At 44.4% G+C, this 24926-nt stretch overlaps 1 protein-coding gene across 2 annotated transcripts; it reads right to left on the bottom strand.

The window, feature by feature from the left end:
- Positions 1–307: 307 nt before the first annotated feature.
- On the bottom strand, positions 308–12378 carry LOC133157251 (histone H3-like centromeric protein A). 2 transcript variants are annotated; one of them, XM_061283644.1, is made up of 6 exons: positions 12147–12378; positions 11998–12056; positions 1821–2034; positions 1633–1757; positions 1475–1549; positions 308–1026 (listed from the first exon to the last, which is right to left on the bottom strand). In XM_061283644.1, exons 3-6 carry the CDS (start codon positions 2026–2028, stop codon positions 901–903), a joined length of 534 nt encoding a protein of 177 aa, XP_061139628.1. In that variant the 5' UTR covers positions 2029–2034; positions 11998–12056; positions 12147–12378; the 3' UTR covers positions 308–900. The 2 variants fall into 2 exon arrangements, with proteins under 2 accessions (XP_061139628.1, XP_061139627.1); XM_061283643.1 differs by lacking the exon at positions 11998–12056 and having other exon boundaries at positions 12147–12376.
- Positions 12379–24926: the final 12548 nt, after the last annotated feature.

Raw genomic sequence — 24926 nt, 5'->3', positions numbered from 1 at the left:
ACTATAATATCCATCCATCCATCTATCTATCCATCGTTTTTCTGAACTGCTTTTTGACACAAGCTTTGCTGGTATGCTGGAGCTTAACCCAGCAGACTTCGGGCAGTAGGCGGGGGACACCCCGAACGCCAATTGCAGGGCACACAGGCAACCTTTCGAGCTCAAAACCACAACCTACGGGCAATCTGGAGTGGTCGACTACAATATTGACACTGTAATGTAATATTGTGCCTCAATAGATAAGTTAGTTTTGTTTGTTAGTGTTTGCTCATTCAATTCACATCAAGATTAACAACTAACCGCACAATAATATTGAAATGTTTATTTTTCTGATGTAAAAAAAATTACTCAGGTAAGCTCTCAATAGTACCAAAAATATTTTGTTTTTTAGAAATATTTGTATTTTAATGAAAACACTTTGTCTTACGATGAACACACATCACGGAACTTTATATACAGAACAGAAACACTGCACTATCGATAAAACACAAACACTGCAAACAGTAATGGAAGAGGATTTCTACTATACAGGTTGGGTTGAGTCGAGTGGTGACCGTGAAACGTTAGAGTCACCATGGGCCTATCATCTTAATCAGAAATCTTGCCCGCGGGTACATCAGGCAAGCTGGATGTCGCGGGGAAAAACGGTGACGCGCGTGGATGACACTACAGAGTGAAGCTTAGCACTCACATAATTGGTTGCCTGGTGATGAAGTGGGCAGGGCCAAGAAATTATCCACTCTTGTCACATAACTTTAGATATAAAACACAAACACTTCACTATATATAAAACACAATCCCTGCAAACAACAGTATTTAAGTCGATTTCAACTACAAAGGTTGGGTTGTGTCGAGTCGTCACTGTGAAACGTTTGAATCACCACGCGGCTATCATCTTAATCAGAAATCTTGTCCGCGGATCCGTCGGGCCAGCTGGAGATCGCCGGGAAAAATGGTGACCCGCTTGGCGTGGATGGCGCACAGGTTGGCATCAGAGAACAGCAACACCAATAAGGCCTCAGCCGCCTGTAAAGATCCCAACAAGTCGTCAATGTGTAACCCGGCCCGAGTGTCCCGCTGCGTCCGGCGTCGGCAAGGGCAGCGGAATATTTTGGGTTGCAGAGAGTCGGCAGGCGGAAATGGGGCATCACCGATTGTCACTTGCGTAAACGCCAAAGTTGGTCAGGGATCGTTCAATGTCCCAAATGTTCACCGACCTTTTTAGGAAGTTCTTGTTGTCGCAATAAAATTTTGAATATGTAAAAAACTCCCTGTTCAAAATTTCCCCCGCGTAGAAGAAAAGTACAGGTGAACATTTGCCAAACGTTTGGTCACTGTTTGTCGAACGTTTGCGACCTTCGACAAACCATAACGAAAATGCAGTAATCACTCCATTTGAAAACACTCGCAATTCTTGGTCGCTCAGTAGGATAGAGACTTTAGTATGACATTTGGACCTCCCCGGCGACTTTACCTCCTGAAGCGCCATCAGGGCGAAGACCTGCCATCTGAGGGCACTTCTGCCATATGACTGGCACACCTCACGGACCTGGGTGTGTGGGAGGGTGGCTACATGTCAAGGCAATGATCTGACAAGCTTACGGGCTAACGTGTGAGCTGGTAAAACCTTACCAGGCGAGAGAAGGGCGCTTTCCTGATGAGGAGCTCTGTGCTCTTCTGGAACTTGCGGATCTCCATTAGGGCCTTGGTCCCTGGCCGGTACCTTCGCCTCCTGGGCGGCGGCGCAGGTGGCTGAGCTGGAAATACAAAAACCTTTAGCAACGTGTCATCAAATTGGAACAACGGCGCAGTGAGCTCACTATTCCCAGATGGACCCGGCTGCCGTGACTGCGGCGGGCGGCGCCCTCTGGGGGATGCCCTCCGCGGTGACTGTGGCGGGTGGCGCCGTCTGGGGGATGCCGCAGAGGATGTGCATTGCACACCGGAGGATGGCCCAGGCAGTGGCTGCGGAGGACGGCGGCGTGGATTGCCGCCTTTTCTTCGGTTGGACGAGGAGTTGTGGCGCATGGCTGACTACAGCATACATATGTACATGAAAGACACGCAACAACACTCAACAAAGAGCTAACGCAATAGCATGTCCACTTTACAAGTGCTACAATTAATCGAGTCATCAACAACTAATCGCTAATCAAACTCATTGAACTACTTAGATCACTAATGAATTGTATAGACTAGAGACCTTGTTCAACTTCAACTTGTCCAAAGCCTCAAAAGGATTCGAGATGAACATTGGCCTGAAGACCACGAGGGTACAACATTACATGACAAAATATTGAATCTGTTTGTTCTGCTCTACACGGGACAGTACGCCCTATTGGACCGCGGGTTTTCTGGTTTAATAGTTTAAGTTTTGCGGATGAAATGGTGCCTGTTTCAGATCATTCTACATGTGTAACAAATATTTACTATCAAATTCCCACGGTCGTATTGTCCCACCGCAAACATTTGAGAGGTGATGTCAGGCCTAGAGAACACAATCTTACTCGCATCTCGTTTAAAAATCCTTCGATAGATACGCACCCTGATGGACCGATTACACTTAAACTAGGTTTAATGAATATTAGATCGCTTCATACGAAAGCACTTCTCGTTAATGACCTCATCACGGAACATAATCTAAACGTTTTTGGTCTCTGCGAGACCTGGTTAAAACCTAATGAACTGCTGCCGCTTAACGAGGCCTCGCCTCCAAATTTTCAGCTCGCATGTGGAGTGTCCTCAAAAAAAGGGTGGGGGTGTCGCCCTCATCTCAAATTCCGAGCTTAGATTTAGGCCTCGTTCGATCAACGTATTTGAAACATTTGAAGTTCTCACTGTCCGATCCACCGCTTTACCGTCATTTTATCTTGTGGTTGTTTACCGTCCACCCGGGGCTTACTCTGGCTTCCTGGATGAATTTTCAGAATTCGTGGCTGATCTAGTAACCAATGCGGATAATATAATTATCATGGGCGATTTCAACATCCACATGAATTTACCGTCAGAGCCACTTACTTCGGCGTTTCAGACTTTAACTGATACGTTTGGTTTTACGCAAGCCGTACAGGCAGCAACGCATAAGAATGGAAATACCTTAGATCTGGAATTATCCCGAGGACTTGCAACCTCAAATGTAGCAGTACTGCCATACACTACTGTTCTGTCTGATCATTACTTAATAAAATTTGAAATTTTAGTTCCTTGTCAAAGACAAGAGAGCAATCAGAATTATAGGAGCCGTAATTTTAACTCCATGACTGCAACTGCGCTGAGTTACTGTCGCCGGCAACCGCCATATTTCCCGCATACATCGGCTCTATTGATAATCTTACAAATGAATTCAATGCGACATTGTTAAATTCCATTGACTCTGTGGCGCCGTTACGTCTGAAAACTCGCCGTAGATTGCCTACTCCGTGGTTCACAGATGAAACGCGTACGCTTAAGCAATTACGTCGAAAGCATGAGCGCAGATGGCGTTTAATCAAACTTGAGGTTTTCCATCAGGCATGGCAGGATAGCCTCCTGAAATATAAAGATTCGCTTATCTTAGCAAAAACTCGGTATTTTTTGCAAGTTATTAATCTCAATAAAAACAACCCTAAACACCTATTTGATACAGTGGCAAAACTGACTCTACACCAGCCGAACCCCGATAGTTCCTTCCACTCAGCTGACGAGTTTATGAAATGTTTTGCTCAAAAGATTGAATCCATTAGGGACGAGATCAAGAATACCATTCCAATCGCTCAGTCGAGACCGCCGTTTACCAGCGCTGATGATCATGCAATAACCCTCTCAAATTTTAAAAGCGTGTCCCTTGAAAGGCTTACACAATTGGTTAGTGCGGCTAAACAAACAACATGTTTGCTCGACCCTCTTCCAGCCAAACTAAAAGAATTATTTCAAATTTTAGGACCATCCGTCTTAAATATAATCAATCTGTCTCTTCTGGGATAGTGCCAACAGCCTTTAAAACCGCTATCATTAAACCGTTACTTAAGAGACCAAATCTTGACCCGGATGGTCTCAGTAATTATAGGCCAGTTTCAAACCTCCCATTCATACCAAAACTTCTTGAAAAAGTAGTAGCGCAGCAGCTTATTGATTACATGGTCGCCAATAATCGATATGACTCTTTTCAGTCTGGTTTTAGAGCTAATCATTCCACTGAGACAGCACTTGCTAAAGTGACTAACGATCTCCTCACAGCTATGGATTCAAACACGGCGCCCTCTGGGGGATGCCCGCTGCGGTGACTGTGGCGGGTGGCGCCATCTGGGGGATGCCCGCTGCAGTGACTGAGGCGGGCGCCGTTCTCTGGGGGATGCCGCGGAGGATGCGCATTGCACACCGGGGGATGGCCCAGGCAGTGGCTGCGGAGGACGACGGCGTGGATTGCCGCTTTTTCTTCGGCTGGACGAGGAGTTGTGGCGCATGATGCTGACCACAAACAGGACAACAAATCATGATTTGGTCATGTCGGACATGGCTGACTACAGCATACATATGTACATGAAAGACACGCAACAACACTCAACAAAGAGCTAACGCAATAGCATGTCCACTTTACAAGTGCTACAATTAATCGAGTCATCAACAACTAATTGCTAATCAAACCCATTGAACTACTTCGATCACTAATGAATTGTTTAGGCTAGAGACCTTGTTCAACTTCAACTTGTCCAAAGCCTCAATAGGATTCGAGATGAACAGTGGCCTGAAGACCACGAGGGTACAACATTACATGACAAAATATTGAATCTGTTCTGCTCTACACGGGACAGTACGCCCTATTGGACCGCGGGTTTTCCGGTTTAATAGTTTAAGTTTTGCGGATGAAATGGTGCCTGTTTCAGATCATTTTACATGTGTAACAAATATTTACTATCAAATTCCCACGGTCGTATCGTCCCACCGCGCTAACAAACATTTGAGAGGTGATGTCAGGCCTAGAGAACACAATCTTACTCGCATCTCGTTTAAAAATCTTTCGATAGATACGCACCCTGATGGACCAATAACACTTAAACTAGGTTTTATGAATATCAGATCGCTTCATACGAAAGCACCTCTTGTTCATGACCTCATCACGGAACATAATCTAAACGTTTTTGGTCTCTGCGAGACCTGGTTAAAACCTAATGAACTGCTGCCGCTTAACGAGGCCTCGACTCCAAATTTTGAGCTCGCATGTGGCGTGTCCTCGAAAAAAGGGTGGGGGTGTCGCCCTCATCTCAAATTCCGAGCTTAGATTTAGGACTCGTTCGATCAACGTATTTGAAACATTTGAAGTTCTCACTGTCCGATCCACCGCTTTACCGTCATTTTATCTTGTGGTTGTTTACCGTCCACCCGGGGCTTACTCTGGCTTCCTGGATGAATTTTCAGAATTCGTGGCTGATCTAGTAACCAATGCGGATAATATAATTATCATGGGCGATTTCAACATCCACATGAATTTACCGTCAGAGCCACTTACTTCGGCGTTTCAGACTTTAACTGATACGTTTGGTTTTACGCAAGCCGTACAGGCAGCAACGCATAAGAATGGAAATACCTTAGATCTGGAATTATCCCGAGGACTTGCAACCTCAAATGTAGCAGTACTGCCATACACTACTGTTCTGTCTGATCATTACTTAATAAAATTTGAAATTTTAGTTCCTTGTCAAAGACAAGAGAGCAATCAGAATTATAGGAGCCGTAATTTTAACTCCATGACTGCAACTGCGCTGAGTTACTGGCGCTGATGATCATGCAATAACCCTCTCAAATTTTAAAAGCGTGTCCCTTGAAAGGCTTACACAATTGGTTAGTGCGGCTAAACAAACAACATGTTTACTCGACCCTCTTCCAGCCAAACTACTTAAAGAATTATTTCGAATTTTAGGACCATCCGTCTTAAATATAATCAATCTGTCTGTCTCTTCTGGGATAGTGCCAACAGCCTTTAAAACCGCCATCATTAAACCGTTACTTAAGCGACCAAATCTTGACCCGGACTGTCTCAGTAATTATAGGCCAGTTTCAAACCTCCCATTTATAGTAAAACTTCTTGAAAAAGTAGTAGCGCAGCAGCTTATTGATTACATGGTCGCTAATAATCGATATGACTCTTTTCAGTCTGGTTTTAGAGCTAATCATTCCACTGAGACAGCACTTGCTAAAGTGACTAACGATCTCCTCACAGCTATGGATTCAAACTAGGGGTGTAACGATACATCGATACACATCGATTAATCGATATAATGCTTTATTTTGAAATCCAGTTCATAGTTGCTTGCTTCCTCTTTCCGGGAGCGCACTGCGCGTGTTGTGTTGTGAGCAGACCACGCACGTGAAAGGGGAGTCGACAACAAGTACGCGGCTCCTGGGCTGGTGCTATGGCTAGTGTCCAAAAAGACGAAGAAATTTGCTCCCCTTTAGGCTTCAAGTCATTCGTTTGGAAGCACTTTGGATTCCAAAGAAAATATGGCTCAACGGACAAGACACGTGCAGTTTGTAAATCCTGCCATGCGGTGATCAAATATTCAGGGAGCACAAATCTCACCGCATATTTAAAGAAAAAACACGACATCAAAGTTCAGTGTTAAAATAAGCACTTTGTATACTGCAATACTCTTGTAATTTCCTAAATAAAGAGTTTGCAGTACCTTGTTGATTTTGCATATGAATTGTTATAAATCAGGATATTGTTCTATATTTTCTATTAAAAAAAAATATTGATCGTAGAGCACTATATCGGGATATATCGTGAATGAATCGCAGCAGGCTTTAAGATATCGGCAAATATCGTATCGTAGTTCTTTGTATCGATATTATACGTGACAAAACCCGCGATTTACACCCCTAATTCAAACACTTCATCTGTACTCTTACTACTCGATCTTAGTGCTGCCTTCGACACTGTAGACTTTGATATTTTATTAGGGCGTCTTAAAAGTTGTGTTGGTATTTCAGGGTCAGCACTAGGCTGGTTCCATTCCTATCTATCAGACAGGACGCACCGAGTGGTCCATGGCAATTCGTCCTCGGAGCTCTATAATGTTACGTGTGGTGTCCCACAGGGATCGGTAATCGGACCAATTCTATTTAAATATTTATATGATTCAGCTTGGGGACATAATACGTAAATATAATATTAGTTTTCAATGCTACGCGGATGACACCTAATTATATATGCCGTTATCAATGACAGATCCGCGGGATTGTTGTAATCTTGAGGCGTGCCTTGCGGAGATCAAGCAATGGATGTCTCTCAACTTCACTCGTCTTAACCCAGATAAAACTGAGATGTTGATAATTGGTCCAACTCGTTATCAACACTTGTTTAAGGAAACCACTATAACTATAGATAACCAAACTATCACTCAGAGCGATACTGTAACTAATCTCGGGGTAATATTTGACCAAACGCTCTCCTTTCAAAAGCACATTAAGAATATAACTAGAATTGCGTTTTTTCACCTTCGTAATATTGCAAAGATTCGTCCGATCCGCTCGACCAGTGATGCGGAAACTATTATACATGCGTTCGTCAAGTCGCGCCTGGACTACTGTAATTTATTATTCTCTGGTCTTCCTAAGTCCCGCATCAAAAGTCTACAGTTAGTACAAAATGCTGCTGCAAGGCTGCTCTCACGGACAAGAAAATGTTATCACATTACCCCAACATTAGCCAACTTACACTGGCTCCCGGTCCATTTAAGATGCGACTTCAAGGTTCTTCTATTAACATATAAATCCCTGCATGGCTTAGCGCCTTCATATCTCGTCGACCTAGTTGTTCCTTATGTTCCGTCTCGTAACCTTCGTTCGGAAAACGCTACTCTTTTAGCGACACAGAGGGCCAAGAAAATGTCTGCAGGGTCTAGAGCAGGGGTCACCAACCTTTCTTAAACCGAGAGCTACTTCCTGGATACTGATTAAGGCAAAGGGCTACCAGTTTGACCCACACTTCTGAAATAGCCAATTTGCTCAATTTAGCTTTCACTATGTGTTATTATTGTCATTTCCAGTTCACATGTAAGTGTGATTTTAACAAGAATAGCAAAAATTCAGTCAAACCTCGGTTTTCGACCACAATCCGTTCCAGAAGGCGGTTCGAGAAGCGAATCGGTTGATTTCAGAATCTATTTTTCCCCATTACAAATAATGGAAAAAATTGTAGTCGGTTCCAAGACTAAAAAAACCCCGCCTTTTATTAAGCGTTTTTTCATTTGCGCATTTTTGTCCGATCGCGCAACCGTAGCGCATCGCCGAACGCCCAACTAGAGCCCGTCCCCCACCGCGTAACTGCACCGCGCTGGTCGCCTTAATGTGACAGAGCCGTCGTTGAAATTTAGAAAATATTTTTAAAGTCCTGACGTACTTTCCAAAAATGAAGTGGACCTCAGTGCGCAGGGAGCTTAATTTGGTCCGATCGCGCGACCACAGCGCGCCGGCCGGGCGCTCACTGTCGCATTGCTTTAAGACCGTCTTTGTGTTTTAGGATGGCTTTACTGCTCCCACTTGCTTTCTTTGGAAGCATGATAAGGGGTTAATACAATCCTCAAAGTAACGAAAATACAATAACTACAAAGTCAGTCGGCATCCGGGCCGCGCGGTCGGGTTTTCTCTGGTCCTCCCGGCTCATCACGCGAGGTTCGACCTCCGAATTTTGTTCAACAACCGAAGCAAAGAAATCTCGAATTTTTTGTTCAAATTCTGATTTGTTCGAGAACCTGGACGTTCGGAAACCGAGGTTTGACTGCAAAATAAATAGATGCAGCTCACAGACAAGTGCCGCTATTCGAGCTAATTTTAGAACAGTCCTGCGGGCGACTCATGCTGTCCTCACGGGCGACCTGGCGCCCGCGGGCACCGTGTTGGTGACCCCTGGTCTAGAGCATTTTCTAGTCGGGCTCCAGAGCTTTGGAATGCCCTACCAATGGATATTAGAACTGCTACCTCAGTAGAAACATTTAGGACACGTTTAAAGACACATTTCTATGATATGGCCTTTAACTAACCTGTAGTGGCCGATTCGGCCGGAGTTTGTTTTCACCCCCACCCCCCCCGGCAGTTGGTTAGGTGGCACCCAAGCTGACAGCGGCTATCTGGATTCTTGTGGGCCAATTCAGGATGGGGGAACTGCAGCTCAACCTCCTCGAAGACACTGCCAGGATAATAGAGGGCTCCTCCGGCAGCCCTTCACTCTGACTTGGACATCCACTTTTTTTTCATTGATTTTCATATTATGTATTATTTGTGCCCACTCTGCATCCATTTCAACCTGGTGATCCTGAAAGGGGGATCCTTCCATCTGTGGTCCCTTCTCAAGGTTTCTCATTTTCCCCTGGCAGGGGTTTTTGAGTTTTTCCCTTGTCTTTTTGGGAGCTTAAGATCAGTGGGTGCTTTGAGAATAATTGTCAATTTTTGTCTATGTCAGTGCTTCTCAATTATTTTCTGTTACGCCCCCCCCTAGCAAGAAGAAAACTATTCGCGCCCCCCCTTCCCCACCGTGACTATCCTAACTTGTCTTGTAAGTCGTAAAATGTTGCACTGTCGCAAACGTCACAGAAGTAACAATGAGAGCGCCACTGCCCCCTGCTGTGAAGATTCGCAATTACACTTTATTCTAGTACTGCCAAAAAAAAAAGCCTGTTCCCCAGGGTCACACGCGCCCCCCCAGGAATAGCACTGTGCCCCCCAAGGGGGGCGCGCCCCACTATTTGAGAAGCACTGGTCTATGTGAAGCCCTTTGAGACTGCTTGTGATTTAGGGCTATACAAATAAACTTGACAAGTTACACGGATGCATTTACAAACCAGCATGTGTATTTGCCTGTCCGAGCAGGAGGAAAACCCACTCTCTGCGAGCTCATGTTCAGTCGCTGTTGTGCTTCGGCTGGCACTCACGTTTTTACAACTGTAGCTGGGTAAAATTGCAGCCAAGGTTGCCAGGACTGGTCATCACGGATTACTTGAGCTTCTTATCACTTGTTATTGTTAGCAAAAAAGATCACTTTTAATTGTCGACAGTCACAAGTTACGTTTGAGAAGCTCAGATGGAATTTAAAACTTTTACTGCTCCCTATTATAGGAGAGATCAGAATCATACCCCTCAACCCGTGTTCGTCACTCTAATAACCATTGCTTTAAATGCTTATTTTTTCCAGGGAAGGAACATTCATAGTCCTGGTCTCATGAAATGAAAATGCAAAACATATTCAAAATGCAAAAAGGTTGTGTCCTACACCTCGCCAAAAGAACTTTGGACATCACGTGACTGATCCCATTTATTTTTGTTTATGCACACATCCTAACTTCATAGTCGCGGCAGTTAAAATAAAAAATTAATAATAATAAAAAAAGGTGCAGAAAAAGATACAATAGTAATTTTTAAATTAAATGCATAGTCGCGGCAGTTAAAATGAATAAAATAATTGTAGACCTACATACAACAGTAATATTTGCAAAATAAAACCTTCTCGGACGAAATGCATCATAATTAGCTGTTTAAAGGTAATACTTCCTGTCCTATGCATCGTGGGCAATGTAGACTGACTAGAAAGCTTCAAAATTGACTTACTAGTGAACATGTAAGCTAAAAAGACATTTTACGCGCATGTGACAGTCACATTTTGACCTCACAGTGTAATTTCTTTACCAGTTATGTTTTTTTTTTTTTTATCTCACTATTTCACTTGTCAAGTTTGGAATTGCTCACTAGTTCACTAGTAAGGAATACGTATGTCCACTAGTACCATTAGTTGGGATCTTCCCAGCCTCACTATCTGACTTGTGGGGTTCAAAATGTTAACTAATGAACTAGTAAATGCAAAGGGATTTTCCTTTCTGACTCACTCGGTCTGACTAGTAAGTCAAAATGCCTTTTATTTGTTCACTATCTGCGTATATCCGTTTAACTAGTCACTCTGGACTGAACTAATTCACAAGAAAGAAAACACGTTTCACTAGTTAACAAGTGAGGTTAGAATTACACCAGCTAGTGAACGTGTACTAAGGTACCATTTTGAGCCTCACTAGTTAGCTTGTAAGTCAAAATAGATGGTGCGTAGCAAAGTGATCTGTGCATTCATGAGTAAACATCCATCCATCTATCCATCCATCCATTTTCTGAACCGCTTAGTCCCCACGGGGATCGCGGGTGTTCTGGAGCCTATCCCAGCCATCATTGGGCAGCAGGCGGGGGACACCCTGAACCGGTTGCCAGCCAATCGCAGGAAATACAGAGACAATCAACCATTTGCACTCACACTCACACCTAGGGACAATTAGGAGCGCTCAGTCGGTCTACCAAGCATGTTTTTGGGATGTGGGAGGAAACCGAAGTGCCCGGAGAAAACCCACGCGTGCCCAGGGAAAACATGCAAACTCCACACAGGGAGGGCCAGAGGTGGAATCGAACCCGCACCCTCCTAACTGTGAGGCGGACGTGCTACCCAGTGCCTCACCGAGCCGCCACGAGCAGACATGTAACCCATATTATATGGTGGGCATTTCAGCTCCTTTTAGCTAACTTCTGCAGAAAATCATAGGTCACTCGTTCACATGTTGGAATAATTCACGTTTGACTAATTTCAATGTTGCTTAAAATTAGTGACTGGTTAGAGTTTCTGTGCAACTCGTAAGACAAAGTGCGTAACTCGTGTGGCTCAATGTCCAACTAATGTTGAGAAAGACCGAACTAATGAAAAACACTGTCTAATGATCAAATTGCTTGCCATACATAACAGCCCCCACAGTAGAACCTGCTGCCACCCCCAGGTCAAATTGCAAAAGTGTAAAATTGTAGAAGTGAGGTGACATTGCAGTAAAAACATTGCAGCGACATGCTGAATAGAATGTTGTAGCAGCCGTCTGAAAAACTGTTTGGGACGGGGCAAAAGTGCCATTTTCTGTCTGTAGAGTTTAGAGTAGTAAGTCGGAAAGCAGGCAGAAACGTCATGTGACATACGACAGTATCCTTGTCGTCTCACATACTTACAAATTTGTTTGCCTTTCAGTTCAGTGCGCGTGTCTTCTTTTTATTCACTTGGTTGTTTGCTGTTCAAATTTCAGAAGTCAGGAGGTGGCAACGTGTTATGACGTCGTTATACCGTCCGCTACCACGTGAGGTTTGCAAAAACAACTTACCTTTTTTGTCCTTTGAACTCGTGTCGTCGCTGTGGCTCTTCAACTTGCCAGGGTGTGCACGGGGAAGGTCCGAGAAAAGTGGCAAAATTCACTTTATAAGCAGCCAAATCGAGGAGAAAACCAGTCCAAATTCAAATGTCGCGTTCCTCAGCCTTCGAGCAATCAGCGTGCAGCGTCAGTGCTACTCAGCGGGGCGGGCTAAGTGAGGCGTGAGTGTCGGGGAGTGCTTGAAAACCCGACCGTCGCCACTCGACGGGGTGGCATTAGGGATGGGCGATACCAATGATTTTGGAATCGATCCGATACCAAGTATTTCCTACCCCAAATACCCGATATTCGATCCGATATCGATACCGGAAGTGTGATTTCCCCCCCAAAAAAAACAATTTAAATGAAGTGGCATTCTTGCTCTTGGAGAGTCATCTATTGAATTTTGTAGAAAAAAGTATTACGTCATCTACATGAATTATTAACCTTTTTAGACATTAGTGCATTAGTGGAAGATGCATATTAATAGTATAACTTTAATAAAAAGGAGCTATTCTTTACTTTTCTCTCTCTCTCTCTCTGTTGTTGGGAAAAAGTTTTGTCTTTTAGTATAATCTAAAAAGAGACATGGTACCAACAGAGATGCAGGGCTTAATCGTCATGAGCAGCAAAACTATCAATTTGTAAAGCCACTGGATACTTACATTTAATATTGTAATACTTTAGTGTTGTTTATAGGAAGTGGAGTTACAAATAAAACGTATGGCGTTCGACCACAAATTGAAAAGGGGAAAACTTTATTTATAAATGACTGACTAAAGCGTAGTAATTATTGCTTCAAATAGCACATCAACCACAAATGCTTACGATTTTTGGTTAGCACCTGATACCTGGATATGTCTTGCCTTTCTGAAACGCTGCTTCTAAGGTACTTTGGTACCTTAGCCTCGGTGTGGCTGCAGGGTTTTCCGTCGCTGCCTTAGTGTCTGCGGCACGTTTCAACTGCAGCTCTTCATGAACCGTGGGGTGAATTTTGCTTAAATGTTTTGTCAAGTTTGTGGTGTTGCCACAATATTTAATTGTTTTGTGACATATTTCACATTTTGCCTCGTTGTTATTAAGTAAAATATAATATCCCCAAACCAGACTTCTCTTGCGTTCGGACTGGGCCGCCGCCGTGGCCATGCTTGTTTGTGTTTGTTTGGATTGGAACGGGGGGCGGAGGAGGAGGGCTTGGCTTGTGAGAAAAGGGGGCGGGAGCAGAGCAGAGCAGGACACGCCGGTGCAGCAGGCGGAAGGAAAAGTAGTGCTAGCATGAGTGCAAGTCGTCAAATTGGAGCAGAAAAAAATGAGGAAAAATATAATTAAATAATTGTAAGTATCGATATTTTAGCTAGGGAGATCGATACTCAAAAATGAGCAGCCTGGATCGATATATCGATATTTTGGTATCGATCCGCCCATCCCTAACACGCGCGTGTCGTCATTATTGATACTGTCACGTGTGTTTGTACTAAGTTCATTTTGTCTTCACTTATAAATTAGTTGACTGGTTCTTTTATCACAGACAAACGATTTAGGTTGTTTTATTTACCTGACATGTTTCGGCGTGTACTTTTGCCTTCATCAGAGTGTCACTAGTGTAGGTGTGACGCGTCTTTATCAGCTGATGAATGAACGCGTGGCTCACCTGTCAGATTTGACAGGTGAGTCACGCCCTCTGCTGTCCATTCACCCTTCCAGAATGCTGCTCCAGGTGGTAGGGAGCATGAAAGCTCCCTCATCCCTGTTGATGGTCCTCGGGCCCCGCTTGTGGATCTCGATGGCCTCCCTGATCCAACACTGATGTTTGTTTTCTTGCCTTCATTTATCAGCTGAAGCAAGCAAATATGAGCAAGAAACAGAGATGTTTGGAAAGCTTCTTCGGAAAGGGAAAAAAGCCCAATGAAGAGACGGAAGAAGAAGAGGCTACGACTTCTAAGAAAAGGAAAGCTGCATTTAAAAGAAAATGTCTGGAGTCCTACTTAAAATATGGATTATCGCCACAGATGACTCTGACGCGCCAAGCCCACTCTGCATAATATGTGGCGACAGACTAGCTGACGAGGTAATAAAGCCTTCAAAACTGCTTCGGCACATGGAGACAAAGCATCCTGTATTAAAAGACAAACCTTAACCACTTCAGGTGTCATTGTCTCTGATTACGCCTAGATGGGACCAGCTCGTTTATGAGAAACAAGCTCAGCGCTCCCACTAATTCAACATAATGCTGAGTTTTATTTTTATGTTGTTTTTACGCTAGTCGTATCATTTTATTTCATCGTATTTATATATTGATTCTAAATGGATAATTTATTTATATGAATGTATTATTTATTTATATAAAGCCCGGTCCGCGAAAATATTTCTGACGCGTAACCAGTCCGTGGCGCAAAAAAGGTTGGGGACCACTGTAGACTAGTCGCGCTGCATGGCTTGCAGCAACCTGTGGTAGACTTGTAGTCGCAAAGATATTGCGGCATTTTAAATCGCGGAATGAAACAAGAAAGCGGTGTCTTTATGACAATGAGGAAAGACAACAGCTGTCAGGTAAGCAAGGCAACGTAACTAGAGTGACCAGATTTGGGTTTCTGAAAAAGAGGACACCTTTTTTTAAATTTGTGTCATATGTTATGACACAGGGTGGCTCGGTGGCGCACTGGCTAGCACGTCCGCCTCACAGTTAGGAGGGTGCGGGTTCGATTCCACCTCTGGCCCTCCCTGTGTAGAGTTTGCATGTTCTACCCGTGTCAGCGTGGGTTTTCTCCGGGCACTCCGGTTTCCTCTCACATCCCAAAAACATGCTTGGTAGGCCAATTGTGCACTCCAAATGCAGGTGTGAGTGCAGATGGTTGTTTGTCTCTGTGTGCCCTGCGATTGGCTGGCAACCAGTTCAGGGTGTCCCCCGCCTACTGCCCGATGACGGCTGGGATAGACTCCAGTACGCCCGCGACCCCCGCTGGGACAAAGCGGTACAGAAAATGACACTAAGGACATGGTGTCTGTATAGCAATTGCATTTATCGGCCTGAATAACACAAAACAACATATATACAATAACAAAAACATATTTACACTAACAAAAACACATGTGTGCACTAAAATTTTTTAGTTTTATAGTGGTACTGTTGGATTATGTCCACAATTTAGGGCGCGCGCTATCTGCGCCTCACGGCAAACCTGTTATCCAATTTACTCACTGCATGCTCGTTTGATTTCTTCAGATTTAGGAAAATGTTAAGACACTGAAGCAGAAATGAGACTGCTGTTTGGGGTGGCGGCTGCACTGACTACAACTTGAAGGCCCTGCAGCGCATAGTGAACACGGCTGGTAAGATTATTGGTGCTTCGCTCCCCTCCTTGAAGGACATTTACACCTCCCATCTCACCCGTAAGGCGACCACAATTGTGAGTGATGTGAGTCACCCCGCTCACTCTTTGTTTGAGCTTCTGCCCTCTGGGAAGAGGTACAGGAGCCTGCGCTCCCGCACCACCAGACTCTCCAACAGTTTCATACTCCAGGCTGTTAGTATCCCTGAACTCGCCCCCCCTTTCTGCGTAGCGTCCTGTACTTTGCGCTATGCTTACTGTCTGCTGTACGCACACTGGCTCAGTTTTGCTCCTCTTATTTATTGGGTTATTTGTTTATTATTTATTCATCACTCATTTTATTTATTTATTATTTATTATTTATTGTTTGTGCCTTCTTGTTTTTATTTTGTGTCGTCTACTTGTATGTTTATTGTGTACTGTGTCTCGTCACCGTGGGATGGAGGAAACGGAATTTCGTTTTTTTTGTGTGTCTTGACATATGAAGGGATTGACAATAAAGCTGACTTTGACTTACACAGGTTGGTTGAGTTCAATCACAATTCTTGTTAAGGAAGCTCTGTTTTCAGGAAAGTACAATACAGCGCTGGGCCCTTCAAGAGCAGAAAGTCTCCATTCAGAAAAGGCAACGTTCAAGGTTCTTTGGTCAGCTTGTATTCAGTTGCACATGCCAGTGTGGGCCGAGTTTGATGGGTGATGAGTAGGGGTGTAAATCGCGGGTTTTGTCACGAGACAATATCATATCGATAAAAAGAACTACGATACGATATTTGCCGATATCTTAAAGCCTGCTGCGATTCATTCACGATATATCTACGATCGATATATATATTTTTTTAAATAAAAAATATAGAACAATATCCTGATTTATAACAATTCATACGCAAAATCTACAAGGTACTGCAAACTCTTTATTTAGGAAATGACAAGAGTATTGTAGTATACAAAGTGCTTATTTTAACACTGAACCTTGATGTCGTGTTTTTTTCTTTAAATGTGCGGCGAGATTTGTGGTCCCTGAATATTTGATCACCGCATGGCAGGATTTACAAACTGCACGTGTCTTGCCCGTTGAGCCATCTTTTCTTTGCAATCCAAAGTGCTTCCAAACGAATGACTTGAAGCCTAAAGGGGAGCAAATTTCCTCGTCTTTTTGGACACTAGCCATAGCACCAGCCCAGGAGCCGCGTACTAGTTGTCGACTCCCCTTTCACGTGCCTGCTCTGCTCACAACACAACAACGTCGTGCGCACTGCTCCCGGAAAGAGGTAGCAAGCAACGATGAACTGGATTTCAAAATAAAGTCGCGTCTAATGTCCGAGGTCAAACACGGCGCTATAGATCGATGTTTACGTTTAGCATCGATGCCAATAAATCGTAGAGCATTATATCGATTAATCGATGTGTATCGATGAATCGTTACACCACTAGTGATGAGTCTCTGGGGTGGGGCAACTTCGCAGTAGAGTTTGATTCCATGGGAGTGGGTGCTGGTTATGGGCGATTCGGTGTGTGTGGGGGCTGTTGTCTTCTTTCAGCCTTGGCGATCATCTTTGGCCGAGTCCTTGGCTATCTCCCTCTGGCACCTGCTGGTTTTATCTCCAAGTGACCTTCCTGTAAACATTCTCCTCCATTCTTACACTGTCGCACCTCATCAATTCGTCATTCTTTAAATTTTGTCATTTTGTACGGAATTATGTGAGCTTTTGGCTGTGACATCAATTTATTAATGTTCCCTGACTATGCAAAGTTTGTTCTCACCACTTACCATGTTTTCGTTTGTTTGTTCCATGTCTTTGCTTACGTCATTATATTCTTAGTTTAATCATGCTTCCAACCGTATCTTTTCTTTGTTAGACAAAATATCTCCCTCTGTGCAGAACGTTCAGTAGTAATCGAAAAGCTGGCGTCTAGCATTAGTCAAAACATAACATACAATCAAGTACTGAACATTTTTAGACGACTTTGGGAGTGTCCGTGATTTAGAGAATCATCAGGCATGCATTAAACCAGCGGTGGCCAACCCGCGGCTCGCGAGCCGCATACGGCTCTTTGGCTGGATTCATGCGGCTCTTTTACGTTCATATCAACATTTGTGTTTATTTTTCGTGCGTATTTGCTTCGCTTGAGTTCAATATGGTATTTTGGTCAAACGCGCATGCGCGTGAAGTGAAATCCCGCAAAGGAGGAGGGACAAACCCATTTGAGGAGTGTCAATTTCGCTCTCAAAATGTCAAGGAAAAAATGCACAGCTAAACGAATATATGACGATGAACACAGGGCAGAGCGACTGGTTTTGCTGGCTTTTTAATGAATGGCGACTGTGACTACGGGGCCCATTAGGTCCAGAAAACCTGACAAGACGCTAACCCAGAGGTGGTCAACCCGGCCAAAATGGCAAGGAAAAAATGCACAGCTAAACGAATATATGACGATGAACACAGGACGTTTATAACAGAGTTAAAGTTGTTTTTTGTTGAACGCTATGGCAAGCCATTCTGCCTGATATGTCGGACGTCATTAGCGCATTTAAAAGCTTCTAATGGTCAGCGCCACTTCAGCTCACTTCATGCCAATATCGATAAGGACTTTGGCAAAAGGGACTGAATTTCGCAAGCACAAGTTTGGACACTTTGAAAAGTCAGGCAGAAAAGTAGGTACAGTTTTTCAAAAAAATCACGAAGCACTCAGAGACTGTCACGCTTGCATTGTTTCAACTGGCTTGGAACATTGCACGGGCTAAAAAGCCATACAATGAAGTGGAGTTCGTCAAAAAATGCCTCAGTGACGTTATTGAAATCTTGTCTCCTGAAAACGACAAACTAAAACGAATGGTCTGTCCCACCACACATAGTAAGTGGAAACTTGTGTTTTTGTTTCTGGAATTTGTTGAACTGAGAGTTTGTCCGTGTGAGACAATGCACACAATGTTCATTGTTGAAAATGTGGTCTTTGGTCTGTGGTTTTAGTACTGTAGGAGTCAATTTGTCATTATCATGTTGGTGCGTGACATAATGTCACACAATAAATTTGGCTTGGGAGAGGGGTGTGTATGTATGTGTGTGTGTGTGTGTGGGGGGGGGGGGGGGTGTTCATGTGTGCTCGTGTGTATGATGTGGCTCTTTGCGATGACACAGTAAAAAATGTGGCTCTTAGTCTCTGACTGGTTGGCCACCCCTGCATTAAACAGTTCCTCAAGGGTCATTAAGCTATTCAGGCAATATATCAAAAAAAAATTGTTATTTCAGAGTGGTCAGAAATATATATCAGATCATAAAGTTATAAAAACCTTTGTCATTACCACCTATCAAAAATGTCTAGTTATGTCTTCTTTATTGATTTGGTGTGTAGGTATAATTACATATATGCTTAAAATGTTTCTTTTTTTTATTTAATATGTGAATATACTTTTCTGTTTATGTACTTTATTCAATGAGGTTTGAGCATATTTGTTTTTGTAGCTAGGCAGAACTTTTAGTATTTAGACCCCATTCCTTCAGTACACTAACTAAAAAAAGACAAAAGAAATACGGCCATCGGTGCACCATTTGTATAAAACAAAGGGCTCCTCTTCAGTCCTCCTCTTGCGGGGCGTGTTGGCACCTTTATTTGCCACAGACACGTAAGTGCCTACCTTGCATGTCAAGCACTCAGCTTCATAAGGATCACGACCCTGTCACGGGCGGATGTTGGAAATGGAGCAGGGCGACCAAGTGCAGCTTGGACCAGGGTTTATTGAAGCAAACTCAAATCACAGACTTGGTAGACTAACATAACTCTCTCACAAAACCAACAACAGGACTGGCTGACAAAGACGTGGAACAAAAAGACAGGAACACATGCATCGTCGACAATGCTCCGACAACGGGTGACACACAAACAGAACTTAAATACAACACAGGTAACAAGAGGCAGGTGAGTATGATTACACTAATCATGGGCACACAGGAAGGGAGGGGCGAGCACACAGACACACAGAGACGATGACAATCTACACACATAACAAAACTGGGGACGAGACATGACAGACCCTGGCGAAAGCACAGGAATTGTTTTACTCAACTCCTCCGTGAACGTGAATTTTTGTTTAGGCATTGCTTGTAAACACTCAGTGTAGACTGGACAGCCCATCCTACTTCGTAGCAAAGTGACTAAATTTGAGGAGAAGGCTGTGACTTATTTGCGAACGATACAGAAAAACCTGAAATTGAGTGGCAATTCTATTGACAATGTACTATACATGTAATATGTTTGAGACAGTCCAACAGAATCCCGGACAATTTAGAAACTCCCCCCGGACATTTTTTTAGGGCTCAAAAGTAGGACATGTCTGGGACAAAGAGGACGTCTGGTCACCCTAAACGTAGCCCTTCTCTTTTTATGGTTAGGCTACCCATTGCGCTTCTTCTGTGGTTAATTTCGTATGGAACATGAGTGAAAATCTTGCACAATGCCGAATTAAAACGTGCCCAGGTCTTCGGTACAGTCAGTATGTAAATGCGTTGTAAACTACGGTTTATTGTTAACGTTTTACTGTTGTTTTGAAAGGTAGTAGTTGAGAACCACCAGTTGACTCGCGTTTCGTTTTTGTTTAGCCTGTACAACTTAAGTCTGTACAATTGAATCAACAGGGGAGAGAGTGTGAGAGGAAAGGGTGTTTTGTTGTCAATGTTTTTCTGTCGTTTCAAAAGTTGTAAGAGTTGAGAACCATCAGCTGACTAGCCATTCGTTTAGCCAATGAAACGTCAGTGCAAACGCAACAACGGCGGAGGGAGTGTGAGAGAAGAAGGGGTGCTGTGTGTGTGTGTGTGCGCGTGTGTGTGTGTGTGTGTGCGTGCGTGTGTGAGTGTGACTGACTGACGGACTGCGTGATTGGACGCTGCAATGAGGAGCAATCGGCCTGTCTCCCAATGTTTTGTTGACTAAAGTTTCACGTATTTCTTGTTGTATTTGTACACTTGTGTAGATGCTGGTACTGAGTAGGAGGTGGATAAACTGATTACCGTCATTTCTGGACTATAAGCCGCAACTTTTTTCCAAAATTTGAACCCTGCGGCTTATAGTCGGGTGCGGCTTATATAAGATTTTTTTCGTGATTTTTGTGATGACTTGATCACTTTTATACACTCGTAAAAATGCTGTGGACCACTGTTGTGCGGTATCTTGAAGAAAAAAACAACAACAAAAATACTATTTCGAAACACTGCTGCTGCTTATTCTGGCTGTGTTGCTTGTGACTATTATGAGCTTTAGTAGGAATGCACGCTAGGTGACCTGCGTCAAAGGGCTCTAAACCCTTTCTCTTACTCTGCCATGTGACAGCAGTGGCGCTGTTTGGACCATCTGCATTGTATTAAAACCCAATAAATCAGCATTTAAATTCAATTCTTCTGACATTTTGCACACCAAAAACAAGTTATAATGAATGTGAACTTTTAATGCATTTTATTCAGAAGGTTACTTTGAACCCTGAGGCTTAAATGGCGGCGCGGCATATCTATGGGTTTTTACGACCTCCAGGGGGCGCTCTAGCAGAAAGCAACAGGGTGAACACACAGAGAGCAGACGGCCGAGGTGTTTCCACCGTGCAGATCCAACTGAAAGCCAAAACTATCACCACCGAAAAGAAGATTGAAGATTTTACAGGTGGACCGTCTCAGATTTATGAGACGAAAGGGCCTGTCAATAAGGGCACGGACGACTGTGTGTCAGCAACTCCCTCCCGACTACGAGGAAAAAGTTACAAACTTCCACAAATTCACACAAACAAAGATAGCTGAGAATTCCATCGGACCAGACGAGATCATAAATATGGATGAAGTGCCTTTGACGTTTGACTTGCCTCTCACTAGGACTGTAAACAGGAATGGTGAATCCTCCGTCACGCTGAAAACAACTGGCCATGAGAGAACGCATTTCACTTGTGTTCTGAGCTGCACAGCATCCGGACAAAAGCTTCCACCAATGGTGATTTTTAAGCGGATGACTATGCCAAAAGAAAAGCTCCCGAAAGGCATCGTCGTGAAAGTAAACACGAAAGGGTGGATGATTAAAGGCCTAATGAAGGAATGTCTGGTGGAGTGCTACGGCAAGCGACCAGGAGGATGTTTCACAGAAAAAAAACACTGCTCGTTTTGGACAGCATGAGGGCCCACATCACAGATTCTGTGAAAGCTGCCATCAAGAGGACAAACTCAATTCCAGCTGTGATTCCTGGGGGCACAACAATGTATTTGCAGCCACTCGACATCAGTTTGAATCGGGCATTTAAAGTGGCACTCCGAGTTGAGTGGGAGGCGTGGATGACCAGCGGCGAGAAATCATTCACCAAAACTGGCCGCATGCGAAGAGCAACTTTTGCTCAAGTCTGCCAGTGGATCCTGACCGCGTGGGGCACTGTGAAAAAATCCACGATTACCAACGGGTCTCGAAAGGCTGGACTGCTGCGTGATGAAGAGAACGGCACGAGCGCAACTTCGCCTCGAGACGAAAGTGACAGTGAGAGCGACAACAAAAAAGAGAGAGACGGTGTAAAAGTGTCTTACAAAGTCATCCCGAGCCTGTTCAAGTCCGACACTGAAGAAGACGACTTCAGTGGTTTTAGTGCACAGGAGGAAGATGAAGATAGCGATCAATGACTTTTCTGGTAGGCTGGTTATTTTTTTAACCAGCGGTGTTACTGCCGTTGTACTGTCGTGTTGCTGCTGTGTTATTGCCGAGTCGAGTGATCGGCTCTCCTTTGTTCCAAAATACGAATTCTGTTTAAAAAAGAGGAAAGGTCTGGCCATGAGGAGCCTAGCCAAAAAAGTAAAATTGGCGACTTCCCCTTTCTGCCCGGGGCGGCTGTCTCCTCTGCCTTCCTCGAAACTTAAAATTTGACAAAGTCCAATTCGAAGACTCTGGAAATTCATTTTAGTAGATTTTGGTTCAATCTCAAAAAGAATGAAAAATCCATCTTCGTTCGTTTACTCCGGGCAGCGTCACGGCCATCGCCCTGACTAGGAAGAAGCGCGCCCGCTTTGTGTCCGGGTAACATATTTATAGGGTTCTGGCATTACCTCATCGTAATATGTAGGTGCACCACTGGTTGTCTTGGCAACCTTGCTTCAACCAGCAAGCACCGGATGCAGATGTTTCCTGTTTTGCTCGTTCTTTCTTTTAGTATTAGACCTTAATGTCTCCTCTCAACTTAATACATTCAGGTATGGATGGAACACCAATGTCAAATACAGGTTGGACAAAACATTGCAACATGAATCACATATATCTTGTCTAATAAAGATAAATTTCAACACATAATAGTGCTTAACACAATAATGGGTTCCTCCAACTTAAACACATATATTGATATTACTGAAGCTTACGTCTTAAAATTATGGCATAGCAAACTCATATTCCAAAATTGTGCGTTGCTACGTGTTTGAACAGGTCGTGTCCTCCCAATTGCTAACAATTTAATTTATTAGATTTGTTAATTTCCATCAGGTCACCCCTATGTCAAGCTTTAACACCATCTCCTGGTGAAATCTTGAACTACTACATGTTTTGGGATAGCCAATGTGCCTGGGCCAAATTCAATACCTAATTTTACACCATCTCGTACCACCATGCCACTTGACACGTATAATTCACACAAAGAAGAGACAGAACGAGATCAAGACGGACATTACTGAAAGGAAGCTTTTAGACACAAACCGTCATTATGGGGGACAAAAGAAATGCATATGATGCCGCTTTTAAGCTAAAGGCAGTCGTTGTTGATGACGTTGTGTTGCGTCACCCTTTTCTTTATTTCGTGGTCCCGTCTACTCTGGAGGTATACGTGTCGCTCGCTAGTTTAATGTAATTTAGCCCTTCGTGCATGGATAAGATTAGCATGAACAGCCCCTCATCACACTCGAAGAAATGCATAAAAGCGACGACGAAAGAGAGACTGAGAAAGTGTGAGGCGAAGGGTATCTAACGCTATTCCAATCGGACACTAAGGAAGAAGACTTCGATGGTTTCAGTGCACAGGAGGAAGATGAAGACGATGAAGCTCTTTATTTTACTTTTACTAGTATGTTTTTTTTAAATAGCCCTGTTAGTGCTGTGCTACTGTGTTGCTGCTGTGTTACCGCCGCGTCTCAGTGACTGCCCCTGTGCCTCTCCGCCGACAGCGTGAGGAGGACGCTTGCCGCTATCAACATCCGTAAGGCGGCGGGCCCTGACAACATCCCGGGTTGAGCGCTGAAGGACTGCGCTGGTGAGCTGACGGATGTCTTCACGGACATCTTTAACACTTCCCTGCAGCAGGCCATCGTCCCGTCGTGTTTCAAAGCTGCTACCATCGTACCTGTGCCGAAGAAACCTCCTCCGTCCTGCTTCAATGACTACCGCCCCGTGGCACTTGCGACCATCATCACGAAGTGCTTTGAGCGGCTTGTCGTGGAGCACATCCGTTCCATTCTCCCCCCCCACCATTGACCCCTTCCAGTTTGCGTACCGAGCCAAACGGTCCTCTGAGGATGCCATCTGCTCTGGCATCCACTCGGCCCTCACCCACCTGGAGAGAAGGGACTCGTATGTGAGATTGCTGTTTGTGGACTTCAGTTCTGCCTTCAACACCATTGTGCCACAACGTCTCATCAGCAAACTTGACAAGCTGGGCCTCAGTATCTACCTCTGCAACTGGCTACTGGACTTCCTCTGTCAGAGGCCACAAGTGGTACGTGTTGGCGACAAAATCTCTGCCAGCATCACGCTGAGCACAGGGGCCCCCCAAGGCTGCGTGCTCTGTCCGCTACTCTTCACCCTCCTGACGCATGACTGCACTGCAACCCACAGCAACAACCGCATAGTGAAGTTTGCTGACGACACGACTCTAGTGAGTCTCATCACCAAGGGTGACGAGACTCAATACAGGCTGGAGGTTGACCTTCTGACCACGTGGTGCAGGGACAACAACCTCCTGCTGAACGTCGACAAGACCAAGGAGATTGTTGTTGACTTCCGGAAGGGTCACACCCAACACCTGCCGCTGACCATCGACGGTGCTGTGGTGGAAAGAGTGAGCAGCGCCAGGTTCCTGGGGGTGCACATCAGTGAGGATCTCTCCTGGTCCACCAACACCGCATCACTGGCAAAGAAGGCCCAGCGCCGCCAGTACTTCCTGCGGAAACTCAGGCGAGCGAGCGCTCCTCCGGCCGTCATGACTACATTTTACCGTGGCACCATTGAGAGCGTCCTCTCCAGCTGTATTGCTGTTTGGGGTGGCGGCTGCACTGACTACAACTTGAAGGCCCTGCAGAGCATAGTGAACACGGCTGGTAAGATTATTGGTGCTTCACTCCCCTCCTTGAAAGACATTTACATCTCCCATCTCACCCGCAAGGCGACCACGATTGTGAGTGATGTGAGTCACCCCGCTCACTCTTTGTTTGAG

The sequence above is a fragment of the Syngnathus typhle genome, linkage group LG7 (genome assembly GCF_033458585.1).
Source record: "Syngnathus typhle isolate RoL2023-S1 ecotype Sweden linkage group LG7, RoL_Styp_1.0, whole genome shotgun sequence".
In the NCBI taxonomy this organism is placed as follows: Eukaryota; Metazoa; Chordata; class Actinopteri; order Syngnathiformes; family Syngnathidae; genus Syngnathus; species Syngnathus typhle.
This window is presented reverse-complemented; position numbering and strand designations above follow the sequence as displayed.

What these genes read in the sequence shown, in the direction of transcription:
- LOC133157251 (XM_061283644.1), bottom strand. Translation starts at nt 2,028, where the DNA reads ATGCGCCACAACTCCTCGTCCAACCGAAGAAAAGGCGGCAATCCACGC. An exon ending in GCCGGGTCCATCTGGGAATA is followed by an intron (nt 1,758 to 1,820) that starts GTGAGCTCACTG and finishes TTGTATTTCCAG; the next exon opens with CTCAGCCACCTGCGCCGCCG. An exon ending in CCCTGATGGCGCTTCAGGAG is followed by an intron (nt 1,027 to 1,474) that starts GTAAAGTCGCCG and finishes GGATCTTTACAG; the next exon opens with GCGGCTGAGGCCTTATTGGT.